Source organism: Populus euphratica, unplaced genomic scaffold, assembly GCF_000495115.2.
Source record: "Populus euphratica unplaced genomic scaffold, PopEup_1.0 scaffold57.1, whole genome shotgun sequence".
NCBI classification, from domain to species: Eukaryota; Viridiplantae; Streptophyta; class Magnoliopsida; order Malpighiales; family Salicaceae; genus Populus; species Populus euphratica.
This window is the reverse complement of record NW_011499919.1, coordinates 847,124-873,274: the sequence shown is the minus strand read 5'-3', so window position 1 is coordinate 873,274 and position 26,151 is coordinate 847,124. Positions and strand designations below refer to the sequence as shown.

Genomic DNA, 26,151 nt, shown 5'->3' with positions numbered 1-26,151 from the left:
GAAGAAAACATGACAAGTAGAGTAACTTTCATTTTATTTGACACATTAAAAAATCATTTTCGTCAACTTTCACAACGAGAAATCATATATATGTGATATTATTCAGGGGGTAAATTAATATTTTTTTCATTTATAGGGTTTTCAGGTTGCCCTATAAATAAAATGTGATGCTTTTTATTTTCTAAGTAATGCACAATACATAAACTATGTAAGTTACAAAACAGCTGAAAAACACAAAAGAAAAGAGTTAGCACTCAAAGCTATAGTAATCCCTCTCACCTAAAAGGGTTTAAGAGATTTCTCAATAATAGTTCATGTGAATTACTATTAGAGGTCGAACATTTAGACAACTTGTGATTTGCGACAACTCAATCTTGAACCAATTATTCAAAGCCAAAAAGAACATATAATCTTTAAGTAATCTTTATATAAACTCTAAAAAACGTTAGATCTGTCTAACAAAATCTTGGAACTCCCAATTTTAAAAAAAAAAATTATCGTTTTCATTGCGTGCATGTGTTTCAGAAAACCCAAAGAAGCATATAGATTCGATCAGTGTGGCTGGGCTATTTTTTAGGAAGATAGTGGCGTTCTAAAATCCATCACGTTTAATAGAGATACCGGGTTCCTTGGTCACTTTTTGCTAACTTTGTGGAAGTGGTTTAATTCCTCTTTGAAGTTTAGAAGTTTAGTAGTATGCTCATCCATAAACTGGTGGCCAAATAGAGTCTAAGCAAAATTTGAGCAATCTGACTCAAAGCATTTGTGGGGACAAGCCTAAACAGCAAGATGTTGCATTGGCTCAGGCAAAATTTGCTTCCAACAGTTCCAAGCATGGTGCTATTGACAAGACATCATTAGAAATTGTGTACACGAAACTTCTGAGTCATGTGCTCGATCTACTCACTGCCTAAAGTAAGAGAGTGGAGAAATTGACAGAACAGTACAAGTTGTGCATCAAAAGATCAGAAGGAAACTGGAAGAAACAGGTGCTAGAAATAAGCATGCAACAGACAAGCATAGACAAGTTAAATTGTTTCAAGGAGTCATGGTTTTCTAGCGCAAGGAGAGGTTTCGAGTAGGAACCTATAATAAACTAAAGATGAAGAAGTGTGGTTTGTACAAGGAGCTGAAGAAAATCAATGACAATGCTTGTGAGTATTGGTCTTCTGAAGAGCATAGGCACATCGAAGACCTTCAATGTTGTTGATCTTTATGAGTGCTTTCCAAATACTAAACTCAACTCGAGGACGAGTTTTTCTAAAATGGGAGAGACTACTGTAAAGCAATTATCCCAAGAAAGAAGGACCATATTGAAGCATGAAGTTATTTATTACTGTAAAGCAATTATCCCAAGAAAGGACCATATTGAAGCATGAAGTTCTTTTTTTTATTTTAATTATTTTCCTAGTTAATTTTGGATTTTAATTATTTGTTTCCTACTTAGCTTGGGACTTTGAATTTAATTAGTATTTTACTATTTAGAAATCTCAATGCTAGATGGATTCTATTAATTAGATACCTTTTAATTAGGAATCTTTTCATATAAAGGATTTTAGTACTAATATAAAAAGTAATGTCTAGTTTATTTTATGGAAATCAAGACTATTATTTAGATTCAATAAAAATATCAGAGTTATCTCTAGATTTCTCTACAGCTTGATCTTCATTTTACACTGCGTAAAGAAACAATACTTAATTCAAAAATTTAATTCATCATCAATGTTCTTTCCCTTAAATAGTAATGAAATTGTAACATGCTACATTACAAACATACAGGTGAACTTTAGAACTTTATTGTTCCTATATTGCATAAAAAATCCTTCTTCATTTTCCACACGACAATTATTGGATAGGGAGCAAGAAGAATTCCAAAAATTTTGGGAGGTGTTCCTCTTGAAAAGATGTTGCAGAATATGGTAGCTTTCTTGACTGTGTGCAGTGCTTCTAGAATGTATAGTCTTGGGTTAAAGCACAAGAGACTGGAAATGTAAGGCCCTTTGTCAAATTGGGTTTCTAGTAATTGTGATTTTGTGGAGGAAATAATACTTCTCGTTGTTCCAACAAGGTTATTGATCATAAAAGTTCAAAAGAAAAACAGGAGAACAAAAAATAATGAGGCCAATTTGCATAAAATGACAGATTAGTTTCACTTGTCTCAACATTTTACAAGTCCAAGACTGTTCAAGATAATTACATTAATGGGAAAAAACTATGACTTACCTGATTCATATCAATTGTCTGAATTGCATTTCCACGAGTAAATATAATTGCATGGTTTTGATTCTCAGGTTTTCCTTCTCCAAGTTTTGGATTCCCAGGCAACTTAACAGAGTATATTTCCTTCAAAGAAAAAAAAATTCACAAATTAATAAGCTACAAGTGGAATGAAGAACAGCTCTTGCTCTAAATAGAAGTTGTCAGATTGCATTGTCCATTATAATCTATTGAGGATGGAACTATTTTGACTCCTAATCGGATTAGCTCCACGCTAATACATACCAAAACTGCACATCCAATAAACTGCTAGTGCATTAGCACGGAATAGAAACAATTCTACCCATATTATCTAGAGGATAAACGTTACACCAATTTATGAGTAATATCGGTTTTCGAAGCACGCTGTGATTTTACTTTATTTGTAGATACAACCAAAATTCAAAAAAAAAATGCAACAAATCACGATGAAAAATACAACAAATTCAAACTGGGTTAAAACACAACCCAAATAAATGCATTTGCACCAATATTATAAAAATAATAGTTCGTTCAACATATTTCAACTAAAGCCAATGGCTATCATCAACATTAGAGGACAGCAAAAAAAAATGTGAACCTTGTCTTTTCCATTGATGTCAGCCTTCACAAGCTTCGAATAGTATTCTCTATGCACTTTACCATCCTTCAAAGATTCAACCTCATCAATGAAAGCAACACGAAGAGCTTCATTTCTACAACACAAGTAAATAGCTAGATATTAGGTATCTATAATATAACTAAGCTTTCAAGTGGGAAAAACTATTACTACAGAGAAATGCTTGAATCTCTAAATTTGGCGAACAAAAACTAACATGCTTTGAAAAAAAAAGATAGGCAAGGAGAGTGTGCAGGGGACACAAAATAAATCTGGCAAAAGAGAACATACTTCAAGCATAAGAACATATATTTGACATGCTAAAATTCACCTTTGCATCAGCAATGCAATATCAGCAGCCTCAGGTTTTTGGTCCTCTTTCTGCTTTCCATATATTTGACACGTAACAACATAAGTAAACTTTAAATCAGCCAGTGCTCGTGCTTCCGGAGACAAGTCAAAGCCCTTAGCATCATTTGTATCATTAATAGAAACTGCAGCTTCCACATCTAACATTGACATGCATGATCAGATCACTGATTATGTCAGGGCTATAAAAAAGAAAGATTTAAATGAACCAACCTCCAGACGCCACTCTCTCCAAATAAGACTGAAGCATTAGAGCTTTCCTATAGTACATCATCCCACGGACTGGAAATATCAAAACAGTGATTTAGCAAAATACCCAACTAATAAAATAGAAAAGCAACAAACCTATCTCTTTAAGTGAAGAGACTAAGATTCCAGATGAAGTTAGCAAATCAGTAAACGCTAACATAAGAAAGGAGCTACGTGCCCTAATTAACTCACTCAACTATAATCCAATACTCATCTTAAAAAACCCTCAATCCTGAATTGGCAGGTTATAAAACCTAGAAAAGCATAATATATACTGATTGATGCAAGTTTCATGGTATAAGTGTGAGCATGGCATGCGAGTGGCTAATGAACCAACTGGAATCTCATCCGAGCACACACAAGTACACTTGGCTAGGAAAAAAACTCAAGTGGATGCGTGTGTTATTAAAAGATCAAAATAGGAAAGAATTATCACTAACTTAACATGCATTTAAATGAATTAGAAACATAGTAAATGTATTTGTCCCACATATACACCAGATACACAGTTTCCTAGAAAACAGTTCAAATGACAAGCAACTTTTGGGGGAAAAAAAAAAACAGAAGAAAACCTACAAGCACAGTGTAGAAAGCAATCTGGAATGGCAGGCCCAAAAACGACATGCGTGCCTTACAGCAACCAGGCAACAATACTAGAATAAAAGAAATGGTTCATGACTTCCCAAATATATGAGAGAATAGAATAGCGGTGTGTGAAATCATATATCCACTGAAATAAATGCACTTGGAATAGGACAGGAAAGATGTACTAAACATCATAAAACCAAATAACAAAATTCAGATTTCCCATACAAATTTGGACCATGACCAGATCCTGTATAAAGAAACGGATTATATTGTTTTACTATAAGAACTTCTCCCAAATGAACCAATAGAATATGGAACCAAGAAACTCAAGTGAGAAGAGAAAATATCACTTGCCAGTTCTGGCTAACGTTTGTCCCCTGTAAGAGGCCCAAATCCGAAGTTCAAGGTTGTCATCAGGATTATTAATGAGCTCTGAGTCTGGTGCATTCTCATCACAGCCAATACGATCAAGAAAGTTCTTCCACTCATCTGTGACAAAACATAAACAATTTTGAGGCTGCCAGCAAGTGAGAGAAAATACATTTCAAGTCATAAAGCAAACTTTTTCAAAGCAGCCATAAATAGTCAACTAGCCAACCAGACTCATAAGCCAAAAACTCAAGAACTGCAACACTCCCTCTATACCCCACATTACAGTCCATTTTTGCACTTTCTGTTGGTAAACTATCAAAAAGTCAGGTGGTCTTCATTATTGGATTCCCAATTCTGTACTATCTCAAATTCAAATTAGTACTTGGATTAAAATGCAATAAAAATCAAGGGCAGGCAAAGACTTTACTAAAAATCAACAATTGACAATGTAATCAATGGTATTCTTTTAAATTCAGAGACTATGAAACTGGAAGGGAATAAAAATATTTCCATGATCATCACTAAAACTAACCCAAGAAATTCTTCTATTCATAACTAAATCCCAATACCTGTTTTATTTTTTCTTCTTTCCCTACTCAGACTATCTATATAAATCAAATCATTCACTGAAAGAGAACGTAAAAATCAACATAATTAAGTGAAAAATCATTCACTGGAAGAGAATCAAGATTTATCATGGATCATCACTCCACCTCGTCAACAACTCTATTCCTCATATTGTTACCTGCAATTAACTATCCATGACATGCCACATCCACGTCATGTATGGAATCACGTATTCCACTCTAACAGATATTGGGTCCACAGAAAGTGAAGTGTTAAAAACTGAGCGAAAAAATATCCAACATTTTTAGTTTGCACAGATGTAAATTGTCCACCAAGTGTAATGTAAATCCCAGAAGTAATCACAAATTGGAATTACAAGAAATGGGAAACCAAATAACATGTCTAGGCCTGAGACGGAAAACCAAATAAAATGTCTAGGTCTGAGACAACAATACCAAAGCGGATGAAAGCTTGACATCACATAAAGCTAAATACACAAAGCATAAAGCTTAGACTCCTTCAGTGAGTGCATTCTGTCCATTGACCATGCCCAAACCAGGATCATAATGTAGTAAGAGATAAAGAAGGCGAGGAGTACAAGAAAAAAAACAAGAAAGGAAAAGGGAAAACACAAATAGAATTGACCACATTGGGAATCAAGACTATCACATAAAATCCTCCCAAACAACCAGGTAAATTTCTCCAACCTTTCCCTTCAAAGTAAAGAACAAACATTCTAATCACCATAAACTAAAGGTTGCAAGCAATTACAAAGCAAGGACAAATGAACTCAAGCAAAAAAGTGCGGTGTCAAAGTTAGTTTAATCATCACAACAAAGCACATGGAGTACCTGGATATATTTTCTGGAGGTAAAACAAAGTCGATATTCCATCCTCATTTTTCTTTTGAAGTTCATTCATGCTATAAAGAACGATCTCAGAATAATATGGAGTGAATACACTGCACATGCATACAAACATCATGAGAAAACTAGATCCATCAAGTATGCATTAATGCCTACAATTAATGCACTGAAAAAGTACAACCTGAAGGATAGCATCTCACGAACTGGCTTTGGTGCAGGCAGATCCATGAAAAGGGAATTTGTAAAGAATTGTAGCCTCCTTCTGGCTTCAATATTTTTGGGGACATTTGCAGCAGAATCTTTGATTGTTAAAAGCAAATACAATCTCTTGATTTGCGTTTTCTGCATATCCTCCAAAGTTAAATAATTTCATATAGAACACACCCTGTCATTACTAAGAGAAGAAACAAGATAAATCTTCTCTAACATACCAGCTCTGTATCTCTTGGCCACTTCAAGTTTGTAAACAAACGACCTTCAGTCCTTGCATTTGACAGCAAATTCCACGTCTCATAGTGCTCCCTGGAATATGAACCCATGAGGCATATTTGAGAGGAAAGTGTCAATGTATCAAATGCGTACGTGAACACAAGCAATTTTACCGGACCTCATGTTGACAGAAAGGACATCGTGCTGAACCACATCATACAGATCTTGTACAGCTTTAATGGCACCATTTTCCTGGTCTGCTTTTTCAGTTTTCTGTGGAAGAATTTCATATACAGTGCAGAAGCATTCAATAGCAGTTTATGGCTTTAGAGATAGATATAGAATGAAAGGCTCCTTGCCATCGAAATTAGACACTGTAAACCAAATCCTTGCATTATCAATCATCCATCACATAGGATCGGGGACCTTGTTAAATCACCGTGTGGGGGAAAAGTTTTTAAATTCTGGGGTAAAGTAAAAAATATAGAAATGCCCACAGATATTTTGTCACAAATAAAAGCCTGATATAGAACATCTATAGCTGAACCAGTGGGGTCAGAACCATCTAGTTATCACCAATTCATCTAAGAAGTGAACAAACGAGAAAAGCTCTAGATGAGAAACAAATGAACCATGGGAATATTGATATCCTGAGTTCTGTGTATAACAAAATATCAGTTGTCAGGTTTAAACACAGATGGCAAAAGAAGGGGTTTTCTGCAGGTAACTACTAGATTTGAACATTTGATAGCTTACAAGGGTCAGAGTCTCAGGAAAATATTACACAGGTAAGACAATGACATTGCTGCTTAGAATATTAAAGAAATCGCCAAACATGACTATCTTAAGCTGATCAAGACGGGATAATTTGTGCTATGCACACAAATGAAGCAGAAAGTAGGTAGGGAGGGAACAGCGCAAAGAAAAGCATTTGTATCATAGAAAAATGTCAATTACTTAAAAATTTCCATAGATTATCATGTCTCATTTTACTATAAAACCAAGCGACTGCATTCCCAATTCATGGATTATGTTAGACAGACATGATCCAGAATATCATGCAGCTCAACCTTCCATGGGCAATAAATGAAAACAAAACCTTTTTTTTCTCAAATCTCTCCCCCCATCAAAATTGAACAGAGAGTTTGCATTCATATCATGGAGGTTGTTACTTGGCCTTTATATGCTTTGCATTCATGTACTGTATTGACAGTTTTCAATTTTCTTGCCTCTTATTCTTGGTCCACATTGGCACTCCTTGGATTATGTCAATGCACTTGAGAATGTCATAATTTTCCAATGAATTCTATTATCAACACAACAGATGTTTCTATAGGTAAGCATGAATTTATACAAAGTTTAAACATGTTACACAAAACAGAAATGAGACCTACCAGAATTCCAAGCAGTCCAGTAACTCGTGTAATTACAAGTGAAAGTTTCTTCAGCTGAAAATCAATATGAATACTCCTGTTTGCAATACTGCCCTCAATGTCCGCATAAACCCTTTCAACCCTGAGGTAGAGAAGATATTAATACATCACAAAGCATTCGTACCTATGTACAATGGCTCAAATAGTTTCCTCATCTCAAAACTTACCACATCCTTCCTTCACCCTCCAATATTTCTGTCAAGATAAATCTAAGGGCATGGTAGCCCTCCTCAACGGCATACTTCATATAGTCATCTCTTGAAATCCGTTCCCACAGCTCTGCTTGTGAATCACTACCCTCCACCATATCTTTAGCCAAAAAAACCTACATAAAACATAAACAAATACAAGGTAAAAATTAAGATCATGTTCAAGAATCTCCGGAAACTGGAAAAAAATCATCAAAAGAAATGGAGATGAGACAAGAAATATAAGGCTGGAGGCCTCAAGATGACCTTGCTGGCAAGAAGAAAAAGGGGCCACTGAACCAAGGGAAGGTTCCCAGAATTTTTAGGCATCAGAAGCAACTCCATTTCTCTGCAATGAGATAGCAGAGATATGATAATCATCAGAACAATCTGCTATGAGTAGAGCAGAACCTGAAGAGCTTGTAAAAGAGACATGAAAAATCCACTATGACTTAGAAAAACAGTAAGAGAAACATGGACAGACACATAAATTCAACAGAATATAGCGACCTCAAAGCATGGCCTTAAAACAATCTACTATTTATTATTGAGAAATATTAACCACCCTAATCCTACATGGTTCCTCCGTCCCTTGATAAAATATCAAATCAAATAAAAGATTAACCAACTTCAAAAAGTCTTGATTTCTCGTTTAGATTCAATGGCATTTGTTTCAAAAATAAAGTTAACCAAATTTAACCACAAAGCTTAAATTACTTGGTGATTCAAAGTTTAGTATGACAATTATAAGGCAAACCCCAAGTTGTATATTGCAAACTTCTTTCTCAGGATAAATAAAAAAATTATTGAATGGTTGTTCAAGAGGGAATTGACAAAGGATGAATAAAAACTAGTGGCTCCAGATTAATGAATAACAATAAAGCACAAACATTGTTATCAAGCATTGCAGTATAGTGTGAAGCATGCAATATCAATAAATAGAAAAGATAAGGAACAATTGCAACCAATAGGTGATATTCAAGGACTCACAAATTGGTGACATAATCTTCTTCCCTTAAATTGTGTATGATCTCATTCCAAAAGGGTCCAAAAATAACAGCATCAATTTTTCTCTTCTCCAAGGTATCCTGCATCACACCAAAATGAGTTATCTAAGATTCCTATCTCATTCATGATTCACAAAACTAAATGATTTGCAAAAATATAGGAAAAAAAGCAAAGCAATGCAGATTGTGGTTGCGTTAGAACCAAGCAGCAAAAATATAGTCTCCTTTAAGTGCTGAAATACAGAACAAAACAAGCACGCAGTGAAAGTTCATTGAAGTATAAAAGTAAGGGTAAATCACAATAACCTCCATGAGATATCATGAAATTACCATGACCACCCAATAGTGATAAGCTATTACAAAATCCCCACTGTACCCAAAATGCACTTCTTTTTTAAAAAATTCATTTTGTTAAAGGGGATGATTTTGAGAATATTGAGGGCATTTTGGGTATAGTAGGGGATTTTTGGAATATTTACATAAACGAGGGAATTCTGTCAAATATTTAAACTTTTGGATGATGTGTAATTTTATAATACCTCAGAGGTGCTTTCGTAATTTACCGTACACCTGAACCCCTTTAGGCCCCCCCAAAAAGGTTATAGAAGTTCAAGAAGATGATGGCATATGATATAATTTATCTAGAAAAATGACCAAAAACATTATTTAGGAAACTATATTGTCAAATGACTCACCTGACTTGAAGAGCTGTGGGAACTTCTGCAAAGGAGAGATTGCTTTCAGATGAAAGACATAATGAAAACGAGGAGGAAAACAATTGAGATCATAATATCTTGTTAATGGGTAGGAAAGAAAATTAACAAAACCATGCCTGTTGGGGAGTGGGATATGAAGATTATTCATAAAAGCTCCAGGAAAGTCCTCAAAAAGTTTGTGAACAGCTTCCAAAGATCTAATCTGGATTTATTACATGCATAATAATGAATCTTAAGGCACACATAATAACCCAAAGAAATGAAAGGACTAATGAGAAATGAAAGGGGAAAGGAAATATAAAATTTTAGCAAAATAGAAATGAGATAAAAACAACAAGGATCTAGCTTCCATGTTTATGAAAAGAAAAAAGCAAATATACAAAAAAAAAAAAATCACTTACTTCCCCAAGGCGGTCTTTTGCTCCAAGCAAGAATCCCCAAATAGCAGATATAATGGTATAGAACACATAGATATCCAAAAGATAAATCTGTCCAGAAACCAGGAAACGTATTAAATAAAACAAAGCTTCTGATTTAGCTAAGCAAATAGCAGATATCACATAATTTGCAAGTTAACTACTTGCACGTACCAAACTCTAGCTTATATAGAAAGTTTGTGTTCAAAAGCACTCTTAAGATCTGTTTTTCAAAAACCAAAACCTAATTTTTTTACATTTTTTTGTTTTCCAAAAACTATTTATCATTAAGCAGATAAGAGTGAGGATCCATGTTTTATTTAAAAAGTATAAAACATAGTAATAGTAGCAGCAGTGATAATAAAAAAAAAGGGTAATCAGGTGGTGATGTAATGATGTTGATCACGGTAGCGGTGGGCAGCTTCAAAGGTGCTGCAGCAGTTTTGCAATAGTGTTGTAGTAGTTATGATGATGCTGTCGTCTAAGTTGGTAGCAATGAAGCTTGATGAATGATGTCTGGAATAAGACAAACTACTGGCGACCTTTTTGAGGGATTCAACCACCACTTGCCGAGCTGAAACTGGCACTTTAGAGTATCTCTAGTTCTTCTTCCACTTCTTTAGAAAATTCCATCAATTCTGTCTTGTGAGTTTTAGTTTTCATAGCTTCTAATGGTGCATGGCAGTAGAGGGTTTAGAAGAGTCATTAAACTATAATAGGCATGTGAGTTTTAATTTCTTCATGTAGGATGCTTTTTCTGGTAATCTTGCTCTAATTTTACTAATGATCATAAGAAAGGCTTCAATAATTTTCAAGGTTGTTTGTCCATATCCCATCTATTTGAGATGTTGCATCCTCCCACACCCCCTTGCATAAAAGGCATGTCTGAAACCATTCAGCCAATATGGCTGAAGCAAATTGGAAACACATCAGGGAACAATAGAGCCACCTTATCCTTTTAAGCTACCCACATTATATCAGTAACTCAAACATAACGGGCAAAAAACAAAAAACACTCCAACTGTCAGATTGTTGAGGTACATCCAGCAGAAAAATTATGGGACCAATAATTCAAACGAATGAAAGAAACAAAAAAATCAATTACAGATTCATAATATGTGCAGGTGTGAGCACATGTATGTATGAAATGCAACTTACAGCAATCACTGGAGCCCATAAGGTAACAACTGTCAAGGCATTATGATTATCTGCAATGAAAGAGAATTCCCAATGAGCTATGCATTCATAAATTAATAAAGAGAATGTTGCAACATCAAACAAGACCACAGAGGCTACACTTGCATTGAAATGCTGGGAAAAATCCAGCAAAATTTTGAAATGTTACGATTTTAAGGAGGCTACAAAACACCTACAGTGAATCAAAATGACATTTTAGCAAAAATCACCAAATCCACAACATGGCAACAATGAAACATTTAAACAGTATAACGTGATAAAAAAATTCTGCCAAATGCCACCCGGTTATTAGCAAAAATGCTTTTAAACATAAGAAGTTGGAAAAGAAACTGTAAAGTTCCAAAAATATGGCTTCTCAAGTTCTATAAAAATATAAAACAGAATACAATTATAGTTACCAAAATTACATCACATATATTTTGGAGCAAAATACTGGTGCAAATATATAACACAATGGGAAAAAAAAATAAACAGAAATTTTACAACATAATTATAGTTTAAAATTTTGTCAAACGACCTTACTTTTTGATACAAGATCATGCCAAGAATACTTCAGATTATCAGTCATATTCACAATAGTCCTTGTCGGTTTCACCAAGGGCTTGATCTGCAAAAAAGGTTAAAATATAATTTAGGAAACTTCCATCAAAATTAAGGCTGGTGTTATATAAATCTCACTGACCTGAAGGAAATACGCAAATGAGAACTTTCCGCTCAAAACAACCAACCAAAAGAGCATGTACCTGCTTGTTAAAGATTCAAAAGTCATTTCATCTTCTTTAAATTTAGAAAGCATTTAGATAAAAACAATGAAGATGAATTATATCCCTTGGATTTAAAATTTATTCTTTAGTAAATCAATTGAGAAATGCTGTTCAATTTTTAAAATGCCTAAGATATGTTTAACATCTTCTATGCGAAAATGTTAGATTTTCGTAAGTTCTTAATTGTTCTTCAAAATGTCCACAATGTATATATTGGACTTTTTTACACAATCACAGATCTAAGGAGCCAATTCTAATCAGTCAAGCCACAAAAGGCAGCCCAAAATGAATCCATTAACATAAAACAGAGCATTTGCACTTCAAGCTATTGGTATAGATGATGGAAGAGATCATGACTGCTATTATTTGAAACAATGTTAAAAGGACATTAAAGTGAGGTGGTCAGTCCGGTATTTGTTTTTCCCCTGCTTTTGGGCAAGAAGGAAGCTAGTTTTGACAAGATTAAGCCAATCAAATTATGGACAAATTATCATCCCTATATCATCATTGTACAAGAACAGCAAGCAAACAAAAAAAAGAAAAAACACAGACAAAAATCTAACATAACAGAAGCAAACGTCCAATGTGAGAATGAAAATATTTTGTGGAGAGAAGGTTAAAGTAGCAGAGATGTAGAAGACATTACTTAATGAAGTCACTAGTCCTTTCATACATGCCACGCCCAACATAATAGCGTTCCTTCAAAAAAAAATCAACAAATCAACATTTAAATTTTAAAATACACCTAAAATATTAAAAAGAAAAACTATCCAAGGACAATGGACAGTAACCATTTTGACAATGGACCAAAAAATATAATCCAGCACATGAAAGGAAAATCAAGCACAAAGAAGAAATAATTTGGCCAAAAGAAAAGGTAAAAGAAAAACCTGGCGCATCCACTTTATGAAGCGAATAAATGGCCACCGATCACACTGATTAGTCATACGGTGGCAAGCTGGTATTCGCATGAGGAAACTAATAAAAAACTGGACACCAGCATAGATGCCTACAACGATCATGTACAATCTGAAAAAAACTGAATTTGAATTTTGTTTACTCTCTTCCTGGAGAGCTTTCCTGTATTTGAAGAAAACAACAAGAATAAAAGGTAGCTTCTTATTCACATATGACAAGCATGCAGAAAATGATATCAAGTATAAATGCTTGCTTAAGAGAACATACACATAGAGAAAGCTTAAGAAGACAGAAGCACAAGAAAACCACACAAAACGAAGAAATATTCGAGTCACAGCCAGACGTCTTGATGTAGAATAAGCCCCATACATCATTATAACATCCAGCACACCTAAATCAAAAGGTATGAACATCAAAAATCAAATTACTCGTGAAATTGCAATATAAAAAATTGTTATATTTCTTATCTGTGATGATTCACAGTTGTAAGTAATTAACAATTAGTTCAGCATAACAGTGAGAAAATTATTTTTTGCGTCAGAGAACCATACTTTCAATAAACTTCATCACAGCAAATGTTGGACCAAGACTTAGAATTTCCCGCAGTGTCTTGGAGTTAAATTTTCCATCATTAAAAGCAATGACAGTGAGTCCCTGGAAGCAGAAAAGAAATGCTTGCAGCCATGAGAATGCTACATTCTAGTCAAGCTAACAAGTTATTAATGAGTAGAGACTTCATCAATGCATAGTAAAAAATATTCACAACAATGAAGAAGAGGGGAGTCGCTGGTGTAGATATTTGCAATAAACAAAAATTATATCTAAAAGGCAAAGGAAAAGACCTTTCAAATGCATGGCAAGAAAATAAACAAAATGAACAGAGAAGCTGTTCAGATGCACAGCAGGAGAAGGGTAGTAGTTTCTATGAGAATTTGATTTTGACATGCTAACCTGAAACATCATAACAAGAAATATCCACAGACGGTGGAAACTATGGTAAAGATGAAGGAACGTCCGGTGCTCAACAAACGAAGTTTTCCCCCTACGTTGACTTCCAGCAGTTTTAAGCAAATACTGTAAGGACAAAAGACATACTTTATAGTGATTCACAATGTAATACCCACCACAAGCAGTCTACAAACCTAAAGCCTTAATCATACATTGTAGCACAATGTAATACCCACCACAAGCAATCTACAAATATAAATGAATACAGTTTGGCCATTATAGGAAGGAAAAGCCATACTTTCACAAGCCCTCATCCAACAAAAGTGGATATAAGTAATAAGGATTGACCAGAGCATTAAGGGTGTAGGATGGAAGCTTGCCATGTTGAGATTATAAAAGTGGATATATATATATATATGACCTCAACATGACAAGTTTTCCAGAAAACCTTCTCTGCTCTGTTTAATCCACCTTGTCTCTATATAATCTATGATTTAAGCCAAACAGTCTGGCTTTAATATTTAACTCTATACGTGAACAGGATGACATATTTACTTTGTCAAATGACAGTAACTACATTTCAAGAAAACCACAGAGCCAGAATCAATTATACACAGTATATGCTTCAGTTCCTGGCGTTGCTGTCTTCAGATACTATTAAAAGATGTTCCCAAAAGGAACAGAAAGCATAAAGGGCATAAAAAAAATGTTACAAACCTTTGTCCTTGGTTTTGGTTTCTGGAAAAAGGATGAAGCCATGCGCCACGGCCAACTGAGTTCAAAGCAATGAAGTGACCTGGAAATGGAAATACATGGATAAGAATGAGGAGAAAAACAATGGCCATCCATCTGACACAAAAATAGTTTTAGGTTCCATTTACTATGACTTTTGCAAATTGGTTTGAGTTGCTTTAATTTTTTACTCAAAGAAAAGTCATAAATAAATTTGGTTAGAAATAACTTTTGACATAAATCAATATTGTTACAAATTCGAGTTCAAACTGCTTTAATCAAAAGTTAAAAATTAACTTTTTAACTTATTGATTACATAATTTATCCTCTCCCCTTTCTTCAAAAACAGTTGATTTGAGTACCTTTTTGCTAAATATACTTCTAACCTAACTCATTTTTGTCGTAAGTTGTTTATAGAAAAATAACGTTTGAATTATTACTCAAAATCAAAATTTAACCTTCACAAGTCAGATCAAACTGAATATTACTCTATTTATAACTAACCAAGTCAGAGACAATCATTTTCTTACCACAAACAGAATTGAATTGGATTTTCCAATTCAATTTAGTTGATTTGAATAATTCAGTACAGTTAAATACATTAGAATTCTCTTTAATGTCTATGAAATAGCTGCAAAAGAAATAAAGAGCATGGATACTTCATAAATTTCACAGCTGCACAGTTTAGCTACTCCACTGATGAATAACAAGAAAGACTAAATTCCATGCGTTCATTTACATTAATTCACCAATATTTAAGTTTTAAATGAATAGAAGCTCTATTTTTTTTTGTTTTATTGTTTCCATTGCATGAATTGGGAAAATGAATCTGAATTCTTCATTCCATCCATTCAACATGACCCCAAGTTAAGTGAGAAAAGACTGACAAATCAAAGGAGACTTACCAAAAATACTCATTAAAATCATCGTAATTTCTCCAAGAGGAATGAGGTGCTCGTCCATTAACATTGTTTCCTGCTTCCTAGGTGTAGTGGCAGGGAAGTCAAATCTTAAGCAAAACCACAATGCATAGGACAGCAGAGAAGAAATTGGCATGGTTTATGACAAGATAACATCCCCAGAAGAGATGCATGTACAGAAATGACCGCAAGTAAAAATAACAATGACCAGCCTAAATTATAATGGAATCACAATAGAACAAGTCAGTCCCAAAGCAACAAACTTTGCACCAATGCATGAGATAACATAGAAATGATGTTATGTGTGCTCTATTGGTGAAAAATTGCTCCCAAAGTTTTAAGTATTATTCATGCATGACAACAAAACTACTCCAGCACTAGGCTTAGGTGCCAGTTCTCTCTGGAAAGAAAAACATAAGCAGTATTATAATTCACAGGACCATTTTCCAAAAATAGTCCTCCACATTGACCTTTTTTCCTTGCCATTCCTTCATCTGTTAACAAAAGAAGAAAAATGTGTGCCTCCTAGCTGAGAGAAAGATAACCGATCATTAACATGGCTTAAAAGATGTGATTTAGAAACTTTTCAACATTAGTAGTGCTTGCCACTGTACGAGGGGGGAAAAGAAAAGTTACTATTAGGTGTACTTGGAATTAATATACACAAACAGTTATAAATTGTTATGGAACTGCTGCGAAACTCCATTCTAGACTTATCAAACCATGCACTCACTAAACTCATTTTTATTTTCATATTTTTCTACGGCAATGCAATCAATCTATTAATTCCATAGACATGAGCTAAAAAGAGAGCATCTCATGCAGTCTTGCCCATCCATATCCAAATCATGACCTCACTTGACTCATTTCTATATTCCTATTTTTCTAATGCAACTATTCATGCCACATTTACCATGTTACATCAACAAACTTTGTTTCGATTTAAAGCACTTAAAAAGAACATAAATATAAAAATAAAACACCACAACAAAGAAGTTAACAGCATGAGCCAAGTGAACGAGAGCAACATCCAGAAAGAAGGATAGTAGCTGGATCGTGATTGTCCCTTATCAATTAAATGTAAAGGAATTATGGAAAGAAGTGGCAAACATGTGCACTCACCGCTGCAACAACATCATACAAAGGAGCAATAACTTGATCAAGGAATGATACGCCATTCTCAGAATTGGAATCACAGCTTGTTGCTGGCTGAGCAATTTGCTGCCTCAATATCCCATCCATTTCCCTGACCATCTAATTATCAAGTTTAAAGTTAGCGGAATAAGGTCAGTAGAAAAATTGTTGCAGCAGTTTTTTATTATAGTTTTTCATTTTTATCAGTTACAGCACTTCAAACCAATGATTTGAATCCACTAGCAAAGGTTTTAAGAAGCAGAATAAATAAATAAGATCAAGAATATCAAAAGACATCTCAATTTGAGGCTCAGGCCAAACTTCAACAAATGAGAAATTTAAAAAAAAATCCAGTAGGAAAAGAAAATACAAGTGCAGAAATCTACACTTGTTGATTGGTCCAAAATAAGCCATTTACCAATCTTATTAGTAATGTTCCTTCTCTGAAAAGAGAGAAGATAAAAACTAATCCATTCATAGCGTATTCCAAGATTCACTTACATGATGAAATATGTAGCACAGGCATTCTGGAAGAAATCTAACATTAGCAGCTTCGCCCCATATTAGGAAGTACAGGGAAACAAAGAGCAACTTCTTTTCCTTGCTTAAATCTTCGAAACTGCACAGAACATTTTATTGGCATAAGTTTCAAACATTATCATTCATGAATTAAAATTCAATAATTAACACAAACGAGAATGAAAGAGGTTAAAATTCCATACTTGCTCCACACTGGTTGAATGCACAGGTAGCTGCACCATTTAATGTAATTATCGAGTGACTTCAAGAATACCTTATGCACAGCAGCCTCATCCAATTTCTGAACAAACCGAGGGACAATTAACAAATAGTGATTTGATGACATCTTATGAAAAAAAAGTTTGCATCAAGACAAAATTGTTCAGAGCTTTTTACATCAACTAAATCAAGGCCCAAGATTCACATTAGTATAAATTGTTGGAATCTGGTCATGTTCTTCAGTTACATGGCCTAATAAAATCATTATCCATATTGAAGAATAGAAAAAATAATATATTCCACAAGTTAAAGGCCAAACCTAATGAAGCACACATAAGGTAGTCAAACAATCTTTCTCTTTTTACATATTCTCTTCAATTCATCAATAGATCACAATAAACAAAATACAAGACACATGGATGGCTTTAAGCATGAATGTTTGTGTAGGAGTGCTTTCTAAAATGGTTTGAAAAACAGCTATCAATGGAGCTGTAACATGCACTGGCACAAGTGTATAATTGGATCTCTCAATTGCATGCATTTATGGACTGTTGCTAAGCCACTACTCTTTTGAGAGCCAACAGCCTTTAGCTTTAATCATGCAATCACATAAACCCGTTCAGATTTACTCAATTTATTGCGTTATGGAATGGGAATCCAAATAAATTCAACATAAACCAAAATAATCCACATCCATATAGTTATCAACCTACCATTCACAAAGAGATTAGTTCAGAGTAATCATGATGGGGACATCAACCCGAGACATGTCCGTATGATTTATGATGACAAAAGATAGTCCAACCCTTACATTATTGGATTTATTTGGGATTATTTGAGTTTATTTGTTGGGCTTAATTTAGTCATTATTAGATATTTTATTTGGTGGGCTATAAACCCAATTATTTTTTCTAGTTAGGGTTTTATTATTTAAATCTTATTTTGCTAAAAGTTAGACAGTTTTAATTAATTGAATAAAGATTGCAAACTTTTTCAACTCTATTCTTCTCTTTTTAGGCTTTTTCTTCTTTTTCTTTGGCTTCTTCTTCTTAGCTTCTTGTTTTCTTTCTTTTTTAGCTCTAAATCTCTTCTAGTGCCACAATAGCTTTGGTATTAGTGCATGATTTTTTAATTGTTCTCACAATTAAACGATCTATACACTTGTTAGAATTCTTGACATTCAATATAGTTCGTAAACTCTAAATTTCATGGGAAGCTTTCATCAAATAACAAAAAATGTAGAAGTCTAAAAAAAAAAAGCTACTATTCATCTTCTCTACCTAACTTAACCAGCCGCACAGCCACAACCATCACCACAACCTGCCTCATCCACCACACAAGCCCTATTCCACTCTTCTTGCCACTTCAACAAACCCTCCACAAATCCAGCCACTTTAGCAAACAAGACCCAACCAAACATCAACAAGGCCAAGTCCCTACAAATCAAATCAATACAACAACAAAAGCCACCCACACGTTGGATTCAGCACCATCACGGTAGATGAAGACCCACTGTCACAACCATCGTCTCCAAAGTCCCAATGATTTATTTCACCTCAACATCCCATCAAACTAGCATCAAAACCAAAAAGAGCCAAAAACTTAACTTTCATGCACGGCAGAACCCATTAGCCAGCAAAGATCAACAGGTTTTCCACCTTGAACCATAGCATGTGTCCACTAGTAAGATCTTAAGATAGACGTGAAGAATAAAGGAATTGTATAGGTCAAGTTTCCGCAAATTTTCCATTTCTTGTCTTACTACACTTTTATTTTCTTTTATATTGATTTTTAAAAAAACAATTGAGAAAATCCCAAAAAAAAAGTGAAAAGTTGAAGGAAAAAAAAGGTGAAAAGTTGAAATTAAAAAAAAAGCAAATTGATAAAAAAAAGTCAAAAAAAAAAGTCAAGGTAAAAAAAATACTTACGGTAGCAAAAGGAGATCACATCATCCAATACAACATTGCATCCAAGATACTACATCACCAACAACAATGTGATTTGAAGGTCCATCTACGATCAAATTCAATGGTTTCTCCACCTTTTGATTTGTTTAGTTTTACTTTTCTGGTTTTACACTTGTTATTTAAAGTTGTCGTTAATATTATTTTTTGTGCCTAAAAAAATATCTCACCTTACATTTTTATCTGTTACTTTTTTCTCATCAACCTCTTTCATCATTGATATCTAGCATCTAGTCCTCTTTGATAATTGTGAGTCCTTGCTTGTGACAATATGTTTGATTAATTATTTACACTTAAAGGTCTATCAATGCATGCTTAAAATTTTATTGGTGTATTTTGTTCTTTGTTACTCTCCACAATAAAAAAAAATGGAATTACTATTATTTTTTGTATTGTGACTTCACTTGCAAGAATCGTATGTGATGTCAATTTCATTTTTATGTTAGTGTTGCATGCATTTGTAAATACTCATCTAGTATCCAACTTTAAGTTTACAACTATCATGGATTCGACCTTGAGTGATATCTTTAAAGCCAATCATGAACAAAACATTGTAGAGTTTGAGACAACTAGGTTGGGTAGCTAGATATGCCTTAAAACAACCCGAGAGAGCTGAAGATTGAAGAACTACTATCTTTCACACCTATATCAAGTGTGGGGATAAAGAATGTAAGATTATCATTGATAACGGAAGTTGTATCGATGCAGTATCTTCAAATATTGTAGCTCACTTAGGCTTAAAATGTGTTCCCCATCCTAAACCATATATGTGTCATAGGTTATAATACCTCTATAGCAGTCAAAGAGAGATATTTGTTCCCTATCAAATTCCTAGACTATCATGATGAGATTTGGAGTGATGTCATTTCAAAAGATATAGAACATGTCATTTTAGAGAGGTAATGGATATATGATTTAGACGTCATCATTTTTAGTCGATCAAATTCATGTTTTTTCGCTTTTAAAGGTAGAAAGATCAAACTCATTGAATTACCACCAAGACCTAGCAATAATAACAAAAAAAAAAAAGGATGTGAACAAACAAGAACTTAATACAATGAGCCTCAATGAGTTTGAAAATGAGGTTAAGGAACAACATATTATGCCTGGTTTAGTTGCAAACGAAATTTCAAGAAACAATTTAATGGAACTACCAAAGGAGGTAAATATAGCTAACATAAAATGTCCAAAAGAGTTCGCATAGGAGGTTCATGAAAAATCAGTTGTCTCCTTTATTTGTAAAAGTTTATGGAGACTCTCATAAGGTTACCTGAAAAGATAAGTGCAATGTTAGGAGAGTTTCAAGATAGTTATTATTCTAAGTTCACTAATTTCTCAACCTTTGTGCTTGATACCCAACTTGTCATAGATTTTAAGCAGCATTCTGAGCTTCATGATTCTTCACCCCTATGCTTGACATCCAGCATTTCAAAGATTTTGAACAACCTCTTAAGCTCCCTAATGCTTTGTCCTCGATGCTTGACATCCAACATGTCATAAGTCTTAAGCAATCTATTAAGTCCCTAAATCCTTACTCTTTATTCATGATAAGGAGAGGATAAGGATGACCCCGATTCACTAGGTTATGTTCAATATATATCCATCCAGGTTTCAAAGGTGTGTCTCATTCCACACTCTCAGTCGTGTAAGGTTCAAGGTCACAAACCTAGGATGCCAGTAGATATTCCTCCTTTGTCTCCTCACTCTAAAATGTCTGATTTAGCTGAGTCTTTTGCATGTAGAGTTCATAAGACATTCAAGCAAGTAACTAACGATACACATTTCAAGCTGATTTTCATAATTATCATGATGTACTTGGAGATTATTTCATGATACATATTAAACTTGAACAGTATCCTTTGAAAACCAGTCATAAATTGCAAGTGAGTAGCATTAGACCATTCAAAGTTTTGCAAATGATTGCATCAAGTAGTTATATCATTAAACTGTCATTAAACTTTGATATTAGCTCTAATTTTGGCATGAAGAACCTTGTTATATATAAAACACGACCTATCCCTGATGCTCCATTTCAATATCATTGGCATAAAAGCAACATGTTAATACTATTTTGAATGCACAAGTTGTTTTTAACAGGGATGGTAAAGTTTAGCAAATCTCAATTTATGAGCTTAGGGACCAGATTCAGAATGTATTTGGATTACCAAAGAGACATCATAGTAGCTTAATGCTTATCTTTGAAAGAGTTATCACAGCCGCCTTGAACTATACTTGAGAGAGTTGATGGAAACATCAGACCCGAGACATTGTTTACATGTCTATATGATCTACGATGACAGAGGATAGTTCAACCCTTGATTTATTGGATTTTATTTGATGGGCTTGATTTAATCATTGTTAGATATTTTATTTAGTGGGCTATAAGCCCAATTGTTCATTCTAGTTAAGATTTTAGTATTTATATCATATTTTTCTAAATGTTAGACAATTTTGATGAATTAAATAAAAATTTGTAAAGTTGTAAACTTTTCCAGCCTCATTCTTCTATTCTTTGGCTTTTTCTTCTTAGTTTCATCTTTTCTTTCTTCTTTAGCATTAAATCTCTTTTTGTCCCACATCAAATCACACCCAAAACTATCAGACTCTGGGGTCTTCAACTCAGCCTAATGCGAGCATGTCCATCAAGGGAGGGACTATTATTCACAAGGATCTAAAACCCAATGAGATGATGATGAAAACTAATAACACCAAGAAATTCCAGTCCTCTACACTAATTTTGGCTATAACAACATGCAATTAGGTAATTCACATATTTACTTGGAATATTTATCTATAAAATTCAAATAGAAATATATTTACCTATACCAATTGAAGTATTTGTACAGCCCCATCTAATCAGATAAATTAGAATAGAACAAAGTAAGCAAGTTCCTTTATTTTGTTGAAAGAATTGTTATCGTCTATTATGGCCAAACTATTAGAAAATGGAAAATGAGCATCAACCACAAAATACTGGAAGATTTATATGATTCATGCTAATAGCGGCATACAAACAAGTGTATAATGGCAATCACAACCAGTGTTGTCAAAACATTACTTCACAAAAGCTAGGGCACCCTAGATGAGGAGAGAGCCACCAAGCAACATGATTTAATAGGTGCTCGCCTGGAGAAGAGTTGCTAGGACTTGAGGCGCTGCCTAGGCAATAATTTGTCTTTTCTTTCCTCATTTTTTACTGTATTAATCTTATTCTTCTATCCACCCACCCATAGTTATTTAAAGGGTATAATTGTGAAACCAAAGGCTCTTATCTTTTAAAAATTATAAAAAGAAACAAAAGGAAGAGATTCACCAAGAACTGTCACTGGGATTGACATGTAGCAAGTGAGGACCACCTTTTTCCGTTCAACAGCAGAGACATTTAATGGAACCAGCTAACCTCCATGCTTTACTATTATTTTATTCATCTTCTTTTGTTTATTTCTTCTTTTATTTTATCTATTCTAACTTTCACCACACTATTCTTCTCTTTATCTATCGTCATTTATAAATATTTAAGCTATATTATGCTTCCAGATTTTCAATTTGATTTTATTTTTTAAAATTTCTTCTATGGTTATCAATTTATTTCCTTTTAGACTTGTACAACTAGTTAAGCATAGAAGCGTCAATTCTAAAGAAATACATTATGGCTTAATAGATCACGATTCAAATGAAATGGAAATTGAGGACTTTAGTAAAGGAGAGAAAGGCATGGATGACGATGTCTTGGAAGTTGATAAAGGTTGAACAGTTACCTTAAATAACTCCATCTATCTTTAAGACTTATTTAATCTACTTGCTCATTTAAATTATCTAGTATCCTCTTTTATCTTTCAAAGTTATAGACTTAATTAACAGTTAGTGAAACATTGATATGGCTTCTATAATATGATATTTTGCTTTTAAATTTGATTATTTTATTTTAGTATAGTGCCTCATTTTGTTCGAGTGGGCCTATGACACCTCAGCTGTTTAGCACCATTGGCGCCTTAGGGCACCTTTCACTTTTGACAACACTAAATTCACATTTCAAAGTTATACTTTTTTAAATTTCAGCATTTCTTTATCTTCGGTATACTTGTTTGACAAATTTTGACCACCGCCATGCAAAGGAACCTTTAAATATAGCTAGTAACTTCCTATAAGGCAATTGATTGAAGCAAAGTTTTAATCCTTTCCTTGTTGGGCAGGTGTTAAAAAATTAAAAGCAACAAATAACATGTGCTAGGTTGTGTGACTATAGAGCACGCTAAGAAGATAAAAGCCACAAATAACATGTGCTAGGTTGTGTGACTATAGAGCAGGCTAAGAAGATAAAAGCCACTATGAAGGTACTTGCAAAAAAGATGAACAAAGAGTCCAGGTTAAATTAAAATAACAAACTGAAAATCAAATCACTCAATGCCAAATGTAAACACTAAAACAGCATTAGTTCCAAACAATCTCACAAAACTTAAAATCTTTGAACTATAAATTTAAACTACAAATACTTGCATGTGAAGCAATTTAATTAACGGAAATTAAATAAAAAGATCTGATATGGAAAATTCATATTTACCTTGGGATAGCATCCTAAAATTCCAAAACAAAAATTAACCCAAATATGAAACAGAAACATGTGAGACATACCGATTCGGTTGCATCAGGGATACCAAGTCGAGATTGTTCATTGGCAAGGAGGTGAACTACATGTTCCCGCTGGTTTGAAACATTGTCTTTCTGACAGCCATAAAGTTCACAAATGAGAAGCAAGAAACAAATTATTCCAAATAATTTCTTAGAAAAAGTCCATAACACTCTAGAAGAAGTGAATGCAAAAGTAGTGTAGAGAAGCGTGATTTTGAATTGAACCACCCCCCCCCCCTAAACATATATAATTTTTCACCTATTCTGAATGCAAGATAAATATAGGAGGCTGGGCAAAGCACAGAATTCTCAGCATCCAAAAAATATGAATCCAGTTTAAAAACCCACAATTCCTTCTTTTAATTTTCCTCTCTAAACGAGTCATATTCCTAGAGCCTATCTCCCCTTATGAATCAATTAACTTGCTCCTTTTTCAGTTAATGAACTTAATGAAGACAATGACGTGGTGTTTTGATATCCTTGTTGATCAAATAGATGGGAGAATGGTCGTTCATATCATTTATAGTGTATTTTGAATCAACTGAAAATTGATTATGGTAGGGCCAAATAAAAGAACAAAGACCCAATTTACTATTTCATGAACGAAATTCAAGTTTTAAAACTCCCTTTGCATTCTAAGTGAACCAATGAGGAGTGAGAATTCCAACCAAACCAGATTATTACCCGATTAAAATGTAGTAGCCAGGTAAGAACCCCAAAAACATCAAAATATAATAAGGCTCTGATCACATCCAAATACAACATCAAGAAATAACTAACTGCAGATATTGCAAATCCAAAAGACATCCAAATAAAATTTCTGCTTCTAAATAAGCATACAATCTCCAAGCTTGACACTTCATTGGTGGATTTCTACCTTTAGAAGCATGAATCAAGAGAAAACAAAGAAAAACTACAGAAGTGCACAAGTGAAATAGCCTCATACAGCACATAATCACAGGATTACAAACCTGAAACCCAAAAATGTAGTGCAGAAAATCAAGCATATCAAGACTTCTTGTAGCAGGAATACGAAAACCATCTGGTAATTGCGGCAGGCCCTGGAAATACTTCAAAGCTGTTACTGCTGCTCGTACCTGCACTTGAATGATGTTGAGTGAAAAATTATACAATTAACAAATTATGAACATATGATAATAATAAAACTAGATGACCTCAGGGAAAGTAACAATAGCATTTGTCATAGTTTGGCCATCCAGTGGAATGATGTTATAAGCAATAAGGTCCTCAGTCATGGTGGCATCGGATTCAATCATTCGCTTAAGCTGCACAAAATACAACATGCGTATTAATTGACAGTAGACACAAATAAGTATTACCAACGACCTTTACAAAGGCATATATCAATGATAGAATTCATTGGTATCCATAAAAAGGGGAGGGGTGGAGAGTTGGTTGCATTAAGAATATCTTTTCACGAATAAGTAAAAGAGCAGGAATGAAAAGCAAAATTATATTCTCATGCTGCAGTTTCCTCCCATGTCTTCAATTAGTGCAAACATGGATACAACTTCACAAAAGCAGAGCATGTCACAGATAATACCACAATGGATGAATTATCTGGATTTCTGAGATGGCTTAGAAGCACCAAGCTCTACCAAAAACATAGCATAGGGACTATGGTAGGCAGGAGAGTAGAGAAGTAGATCGAAGCACATATTGCATAACATGTTGAAATGACACAGGAAATAAATAAAATCAACCTGGAAGAAGAGAGTAAAGAAGTTGCATATGCATGCAATTTTAACTTTTCAAAGAGAGAGAATGAAAAGAAAAAAAATTGTGGCTTGAAAGAAACATAGAAGTTCCAATTCTCAAAATAATCCTGATATAGTCCACAGGATAAGTAATTGCAAAATTAATGTATGAGCACCCATGAAGAGAATTATGTTAATTATGTTTGAAAAGACTATAGATTGAACCTCTTCGGGAACTTCATCTGTTAGTTGCCCAAGTACAGATCCTAAAACTTTCAGAGTTGCAAAAACTCTTTTTCTCTTCACTGTCTTCCGCTCCAACCTGGATTGACAAATCAAAACCAAGCATGCCATGGTGAAACAAGAGAAATCATAAATAGTTCCAAAGTAGGCAACAAAGTGCACATGCATGTAGCAAAAACTAAATTTATGGAC

General features: G+C 34.0%; 1 protein-coding gene across 2 annotated transcripts in view; it reads right to left on the bottom strand.

Annotated features, from left to right (window-relative positions):
• GSL10 (glucan synthase-like 10) overlaps positions 1-26,151 on the bottom strand; it is a 36,394-nt gene that overhangs the window by 6,721 nt on the left and 3,522 nt on the right. For both annotated transcript variants that reach the window (XM_011039636.1, XM_011039635.1), the window contains 33 exons: positions 25,942-26,038; positions 25,174-25,284; positions 24,970-25,095; positions 24,002-24,091; positions 17,390-17,487; positions 17,169-17,286; positions 16,656-16,787; positions 15,519-15,595; positions 14,599-14,677; positions 13,885-14,007; positions 13,485-13,587; positions 13,201-13,324; positions 12,906-13,095; positions 12,662-12,714; positions 11,934-11,994; positions 11,774-11,858; positions 11,213-11,262; positions 10,040-10,126; positions 9,755-9,840; positions 9,618-9,642; positions 8,906-9,003; positions 8,183-8,264; positions 7,895-8,052; positions 7,689-7,809; positions 6,473-6,567; positions 6,297-6,387; positions 6,047-6,207; positions 5,851-5,960; positions 4,415-4,549; positions 3,437-3,505; positions 3,186-3,363; positions 2,837-2,951; positions 2,224-2,343 (listed from right to left, as the gene is read on the bottom strand). In XM_011039636.1, coding sequence (XP_011037938.1) covers positions 2,224-2,343; positions 2,837-2,951; positions 3,186-3,363; positions 3,437-3,505; positions 4,415-4,549; positions 5,851-5,960; positions 6,047-6,207; positions 6,297-6,387; positions 6,473-6,567; positions 7,689-7,809; positions 7,895-8,052; positions 8,183-8,264; positions 8,906-9,003; positions 9,618-9,642; positions 9,755-9,840; positions 10,040-10,126; positions 11,213-11,262; positions 11,774-11,858; positions 11,934-11,994; positions 12,662-12,714; positions 12,906-13,095; positions 13,201-13,324; positions 13,485-13,587; positions 13,885-14,007; positions 14,599-14,677; positions 15,519-15,595; positions 16,656-16,787; positions 17,169-17,286; positions 17,390-17,487; positions 24,002-24,091; positions 24,970-25,095; positions 25,174-25,284; positions 25,942-26,038 — 3,448 coding nt within the window. The remainder of the gene's footprint in view (positions 1-2,223; positions 2,344-2,836; positions 2,952-3,185; positions 3,364-3,436; positions 3,506-4,414; positions 4,550-5,850; positions 5,961-6,046; positions 6,208-6,296; positions 6,388-6,472; positions 6,568-7,688; positions 7,810-7,894; positions 8,053-8,182; positions 8,265-8,905; positions 9,004-9,617; positions 9,643-9,754; positions 9,841-10,039; positions 10,127-11,212; positions 11,263-11,773; positions 11,859-11,933; positions 11,995-12,661; positions 12,715-12,905; positions 13,096-13,200; positions 13,325-13,484; positions 13,588-13,884; positions 14,008-14,598; positions 14,678-15,518; positions 15,596-16,655; positions 16,788-17,168; positions 17,287-17,389; positions 17,488-24,001; positions 24,092-24,969; positions 25,096-25,173; positions 25,285-25,941; positions 26,039-26,151) is intronic.